Source organism: Dipteris shenzhenensis, chromosome 30, assembly GCF_047967505.1.
Source record: "Dipteris shenzhenensis isolate YYH24624 ecotype China chromosome 30, Dip_SZ_1.0, whole genome shotgun sequence".
Lineage (NCBI taxonomy): Eukaryota > Viridiplantae > Streptophyta > Polypodiopsida > Gleicheniales > Dipteridaceae > Dipteris > Dipteris shenzhenensis.
In genome coordinates, this window is record NC_141625.1 from 3336272 (window position 1) to 3343260 (window position 6989).

General features: G+C 40.3%; 1 protein-coding gene across 1 annotated transcript; it reads left to right on the top strand.

Annotated features, from left to right (window-relative positions):
• The first annotated feature begins 1774 nt into the window (after window positions 1–1774).
• Window positions 1775–3769, top strand: LOC147881615 (protein JINGUBANG-like). The gene has a single exon (XM_087401220.1). The coding sequence runs from the start codon at window positions 1775–1777 to the stop codon at window positions 3161–3163; it is 1389 nt and encodes a 462-aa protein (XP_087257346.1). The 3' UTR covers window positions 3164–3769.
• Window positions 3770–6989: the final 3220 nt, after the last annotated feature.

Below are 6989 nucleotides of genomic sequence, written 5' to 3' on the forward strand. Positions count from 1 at the left end.
TTACTTTGCTACTCTGACTTGGATTTATAACAATTAGGATTAAAGGCTTAAAAGTAAAATTAAAGGCAACCTTCAATTCTAGCTGAGATTTTTATATGCTCAACCGGGCCCGTTTCATGAGCACTTTTCTCGTTGAAGAAGATTTCCCTTAAACTTATGGGCCAATCACAAAGTTTTCCATGTGAATTTGAAGAAGATTTCCTTTAATTCGATGGACTAATTTGACCCGAGCACAACTAACCTTACAAATGTAATTGACACACTACTTGAGCCTAACATACACCAACCACACAACTTGATGATCCTAGACCCCATAGGTGAAGATCTACATATTATTGCTTGTCCCATCATGACGTTACATTTGAACTTAGTCATTGCCAGACTCAGATTGCACTTGAAAGGGCCGGACCTTTACTATATTATTATCACCTAGAGCTCCAATTATAAGCTAAGGTTTTCTCGTTAAGTTCTTTGTTTTAGAGCCTTTAAAATTATAGGTAAAATTAAGATTCAACCCAAGATCGAACTATAAAAGTCTTTAAAAATTATACTATGACTTCGATTTATAACTAAAATTCTATCCCTTAAGATTAAAGGCAACCTTTTGTAAAATTTTTCCCTTAAAATTAAAGGCAACCTTCAAATTTAGTTGAGATTATTCGATTTCAACCAAGAATTTTATATTCTCAATCGAGTTTCGTGAGCACTGTTCTCGTTGAAGAAGATTTCCTTTAAACTTATAAGCCAATCATTTATATAAAGAAAGTTTTCCGTGTAAATTTGAAGAAGATATTCTTTAATCCTATGGGCTAATCACTTATATAAAGAAAGTTTTCCATGTGAATCACCCCAAACATTAGTTAAGTGACAAGAATATAAGCAAAACAAGTAGTCAACCCTAAGTTAAGTTTTTAGCAAGGGCTCGTGTAAGGCTACTTTTCTTACTAGGCAAATAATGTCGATCATGCATCAATTTTTACTTACGAGTAGAACAAGCTCGCAACTAAAAGAAGTTATAGCATTGTGCAGTAAAATGTTTTGATCACAGATAGCACTTGCAAAACGTGAATACTAGACTTGGTAACCAGCCCTCCTCCCAAATTGAGGAGAACATTTGAAACCTGAGGAAAATCTTTTCAAAAAGCAAACAAATAAAAATAGGCAAGATGAGGTAGTAGGCATCCCAATGTTGAAGAAATTAGATTAATATCATATAAAACAAAATCGATTGCGATGTACAACTAATGCTCCCAAGACTAACAAATTTTTTTGACCCTTGCACAACTAGCCTCACAAATGTAATTGACACACTACTTAAGCCGTTAGTAACATACACTACCACACAACTTGATGACTCTAGACCCCATAGTTGAAGATGTACATATTGCTTGCTTGTTACTTTTAAGCTTGATGTGATTGAGCACATGTAATTTGTAATATGTTTAGCAATTGGATATGAAACACTCGTTCAAACTGCATAGAAAGGTCCAAGTAAGGACAAGGATCTTGGTAGACTTCTAGAAGCTAGACCCCCAAGTTTCGATTACACCACATCAATGATGCACTCTGTATTGTAAATTTCCTTAAGAAGCCGATTGGGACTTAACCAGCGTTTAGACACTAGACGTGTTTTCACACAACCACGGTTAGGCCATCTGATTCTATGACAAAAGCTGGTCGGGTAAACGGTACTATTTAGAGGACCGTTTCAGGCCGAGAGCCTATAAATTCTTCTGCTTACCTTCTGACTTTGCATAATTTTGGCTTCCGAAAAATGGTTCCTCAGCAGCAAACAGCCCAATCCTCCATCGCCACAATAGATCACTCCACTGAATCTCATCTTGTTGAACACCACCCATTTCCATTTGCTTCATCTTCTGCTCCTCACTGCAGCCTTCTTTGCTCTGATTCCGAGCGCAGTTTGAGTAGCTCTTTCTGTTCGTCTTCTGCTGATAGCCTTGAGCTCTCCCGGCGAAACCTCTTGCCCCAGTACAGCCTTTCAGACGATGTGCTCTTGCCCCAGGACAGCCTTTCAGACGATGTGCTCCCGCTATCCCATTCCAATTCTTCCTGCTTTTCCTCTCTCTTTGCTTCTCCGATCGAAGAGAAGCTGCAGCTGTTGCGAGGGCATCTCCTTCACCGTTGTCTGATGACCGTTACTGGGCATGTCGGTGCGGTATCTTCCATTGTGGTTGCTGGCGAGCATCTCTACACAGCTTCGCAAGGCAACGATATTCGAATGTGGCGGCAGCTGGACCTCCTGCAATGTGGCCGATTCGGTCGCGGTGAAGGTTCCGTAAAAGCAATTCTTGTGGCCGGCGGAAAAGTCTTTAGTGCCCATCAGGATCACAAAATCCGTGTGTGGAGACGCGCGCGCTCAGAGCCGACTCGTCACAAGCATCTGGCTACCTTGCCTACAATGAAAGATTACCTGGTCAACTGCGTATCTGAGAAGAATTACGTCCAAATTCGTCGCCATCATAAGAAACTATGGATGCAGCACGCGGACACAATTTCTGTTTTGGCAGCAGGGAAGTCGAACAAGCTTTTGTACTCGGGTTCATGGGACAAGACAGTCAAGGTTTGGAGGCTGTCCGACATGAGGTGCCTTGAATCCATTCACGCACACGACGATGCGGTGAACGCTCTTGTGGTTAGCGCGGATGACTTCATTTACACAGGCTCTGCAGACGGCAAGGTCAAGGTATGGACGAAGAAATCCAAAGAGAAGAAACACTCGCTGGTGGCAACGTTGGAGGGCCACAAGCCGGCTGTGAATGCCCTTGCGTTAAGTGCAGATGGAGAAGAGCTATACTCAGCGGGGTCAGACTGTGGGATTGTGGTCTGGAGAAGGGAGGCTTCAGAGGAGGGACAACACATGAGTCTGCAGTGCAAGCTGAAGGGCCATCGCCTGCCGATTTTGTGTCTGTGTACACAGGGTAATCTGTTGCTGAGCGGTTCTGCAGACAAGACGGTGCGAGCATGGAGGAGAGGGATAGACGGTAAGATTTCATGCGTCGCAGTTTTGAAGGGACATCGAGGACCGGTGACATCGATCTCTGTGGTAGCGGATCTTGTGGGAGGCTGCTTGGTCTACAGCGGAAGCTCCGACAAAAGCATCAAAGTGTGGTGGTTGTCTGGTGAAATGCAACCCATCTTGTGAGATTCTTTATTCTTTTGGCATATCCGATTGGCCACTGGTCGGCACATCTGCTAGTGGCCAATGTGAAATGCAACCCATCTTGTGAGATTCTTTATTCTTTTGGCATATCCGATTGGCCACTCGGCACATCTTCCACTGGCCTATCTCTTTGACGGGCACATCTGCTAGTGGCCTTTCCCTTGGGGGCAAGAGGGCACATCTACCAGTGGCCTATCTCTTCGGTAGACACCTTGCCACGTGAGCTGTCGTAGAGACGCCCTACCACCTGAGATGCCGCTTCTCATCACCTCTTCTGATCTTACATATGGTGTTGCTCTTCCCTTTTCATATGGTGTCCCTTTACGCGGGGCACATCCATGTTACCTAAAAGGAGCCACCCTACTGCCTGCGGCACAGTTGCTGCTCATCTTATCTTTTCGTTTGCTCATCCCTTTTTAGAGGGATACCTAGCACTACAAAGTCTAGGGACCATGCTATTGGTGTGAAATTTTAAAGAGAGAGAAGCTAATTTTTAATTTCATTAGCACTACCCCTTGGAGGGGTGATCTTTTCAAATCACAACTTTTTTCTTTGTTTTTGTGAGAAAAAGAAGATATTATTGATTTAAACAAGGTGAATAATATTTAATTATTCATAAGGCCTGCCCAAGCATTCAAGTCAATGAAGAAGACACAATATATTATTCTATAGGAAAAATGTACTTCCAAAAATTCTAAAAATGCCGAATTTTTGCTTTGCCAAATTTGAAACGTTGCTAAGACTACCTAGAGAGAGAGAGAGAGAGAGAGAGAGAGAGAGAGTACCAACCCCTTTAAGGTATGCATTCAAGTCCAATGAAGAAAAAACTCAACATATTGTCCAATAAGAAAAATGCACTTCCAAAAATTCTAAAAATGCCTAATTAGCTTTGCTAAATTTGAAGCGTTGCTAAGGCTACTCAGAGAGCAAGCCAAAAAGTAAGTGAATCCTCGAAGCAAGTTGAAAATTCAATGTCTTGCTTCTTGGCTTGGAGGATCCACCTCAATGGATGCTGCATGCAAGTTTTACTATCATATAGCTAGGAATAGTAGTCCGATACTTTGACCTCTAGGATTAGGGGTGGCTATGAAACATAGGTTGGCACATTGCAAAAATCAAAGCAAAGGTTGTCATGACAAATGGAAGGAAAAATAAACTTTTCCCATTCAATTAGAGTTTTCTCACAAGGATAATCCTATATACAATTTAGTTTCTCAATATGCCAAATAGCATAAAAGCAAATACTAAATATATTTCCAATTATCAAACTATTAGTACTTGAGACATACTCATAGAAGTAGATGCCAACTACATTGCCAATTATCAAATTATCAGTACAAGAGACAATGAATCCTTAATACATGGACATGCCAATTCTAAATAAAAAATCCACTCAATACATGAATATTTATTACAATGATACCATGCAAATCATCTAATTGACTAAATTTAGTGGTCCCCTATAATGAGGTTCTTTTGAATTGAGTTGTTCATATAATTTGAGGTGACTTAAATAAAACCAAAAAACTACTATATGATTAATCCAATGCTTCAAAAATAATAGAATTAACCAAAGATATAACAGCAACAACAAACCAATTAATTTGATAACCAAAGTTTGACACAACTAGAAAACTAACAACACAACAAGGCATATGATATGGCATCATTCTTGTTTACGTAAGGATTTGCCTATGGTTTCTAGATTCTTCTGAAGCATGAATGTCTCTTAGTAGGTTCCAAATGTCTTTAGTAAGCTAGCAGGTGTGCAATACCAAATAAACATCCAACTTGAGTTTCTTAGTGATCTCATCAATGCAGTAATCAATATCTTAGACTGCAAACTAGCTCGTAAACATCTCATCTAAGCTTGAAAACCCATCTTCGAATCTCCCTTAAATCTTCTCAATGATATGATTACCAAACTTGTATAATTCTTCCTTTGTGGCAGCAACTCTTCTTTTTTTTGGGCAAAGAAAGATTATATTATAATCATATGTTTTGTACAATGGTGTCAAGTTTTGACAAAATGTTTTCCTCTAGAGAGGGTTGCTTGTCTTGCATACAAGAAAACAACTGCCTACAAGTGGGAATCATCACACCAAATAACATAAAAAGATAGGAGCCTGAGCTCAGTTTGACAGTTTTGAGCTATAAGATATGCTGAAATGAGGATAAGTTTGTTGAAGCCTGCCTGTGCCTTATATTTTGATCCCAGTTTGCCTCTTTGATCATCCAAAAAAGAAATAGCATGCTACAAATGACTCTGTACTCCACAAAAATGCTGTTGTTCTAGTAGTTTGGAAGGCTACAACACTCCTGGTGTCCAAAAATAGTGCAGAGTACGTGGGAATAGATGCATAGTAGGTGTACTTGGGAACAACTGAATAGTAACATAAATACAGTAGGTGCTAGTAGAGGATCTTTGATCAGCAGGTTCTATTTTTACTGGGAAGAGGGATGGAAAAAGTTGAGCCTGCATATCCACTCCTGAGTTGGAGCATCTCCCTGCCTCCTGTATGTGTTCTTCCAGCTTTTCCTAGAGTTGAGATACCTAGTCATTATAATTGTGATATTCTTGGTTTAGTGAAAACTTGGCATGACCCAAAGCACATAGTGTTTAGTTAGTAAGAACATTGCATTCATACCAATTAGCAAAGATTTGTTCAATATTAAAGACTTCATCATTGAATTGAAAAGCATTTCTGGATATCCAAATAAACCATAATGCATAAGCCTTGATGTGTGCCCAAGTAGCATAAGGAATTTTGAGAGCATCTCCCAAGAGAATGGACTTCCGATTTATAAGTTCACCTATTCTTACTTGCACATATTTCCAAACTTTTCTTGCTCTGGGGAAAGCTATAAAAAGATGGAAGATGTCTTCATTAATGCCCACACAGTGTTTGCATGTTGCATCTCCCTTACCAATGCTAAAGCTTTTGCAGTTGGTCTAGACAGCCTTATGAAGTATTATCCATAACAGTGTGGACATTTTCTCAGGGATTCTTTTGTCCAAGATCATCTCAAATCTGAGAGCCCATTTTCTTTCATTGTCAGAACTATTCCATCTAGAGTTTAATTTAGAAACAATCTCCTTTATGCCTTCAGATGGAGTGGGTATAGGTAGGATGATTGTGCTGCCTACCCATCCAAATTCTCTAGAGAAACTAAGAATTCTACCCCCTTTCCAAATGATGTCCTCCTCTCACAGCCTAATTCTGCCCATTATCAACTCTTGGTCTGCATTGTTGAGTTTGAATCCTCTTCTCATTTCCAACCAAGTTTTCCATCTGAAATTAGCCTTGTCCCATACATCCCCCCAACAAGATAGTCCTTTCTTCACCAAGTGCCAGGCCCTCAAGAAGTCATTGTCACTTAGCTGTTGTTTTGTGAAGAAAGTAGAAACCCACATTTAATCTAAAGCCATAAAGCTTCCTTTCCGAGAGAGAACGATGTGGCTTTTTATCTGCTCAAAAGCCCCCATAGGGCTTTCCACAACTGGCTTCCTTTGGTTATGCAATGTTCTGGGTTCCCAATGTCTACTAATAGGGGGTAATCCTTCCATCTGGGAGCTCTGTGGGGTCTTACATGATGTTGGAGGTTGGCCCAATCACTATCAGGAGTAGTGATGACTTTAATTATCCACGTAGTTGCTAATTTATAAGTTGCCAACTGTATATTTATAACACCTAGGCCTCCTTCCTTCCTTGGTATGGTGTAGAAAGCCCACTTTACCTTAGCTATCCTTCTTCTGGTGTCGCTCCCACCCCATAAGAAGGATCTGCAGATCCTTATGAACTTTTCT

Coding starts and splice junctions, on each gene's coding strand:
- LOC147881615 (XM_087401220.1), top strand. CDS start 1,775: ATGGTTCCTCAGCAGCAAACAGCCCAATCCTCCATCGCCACAATAGAT.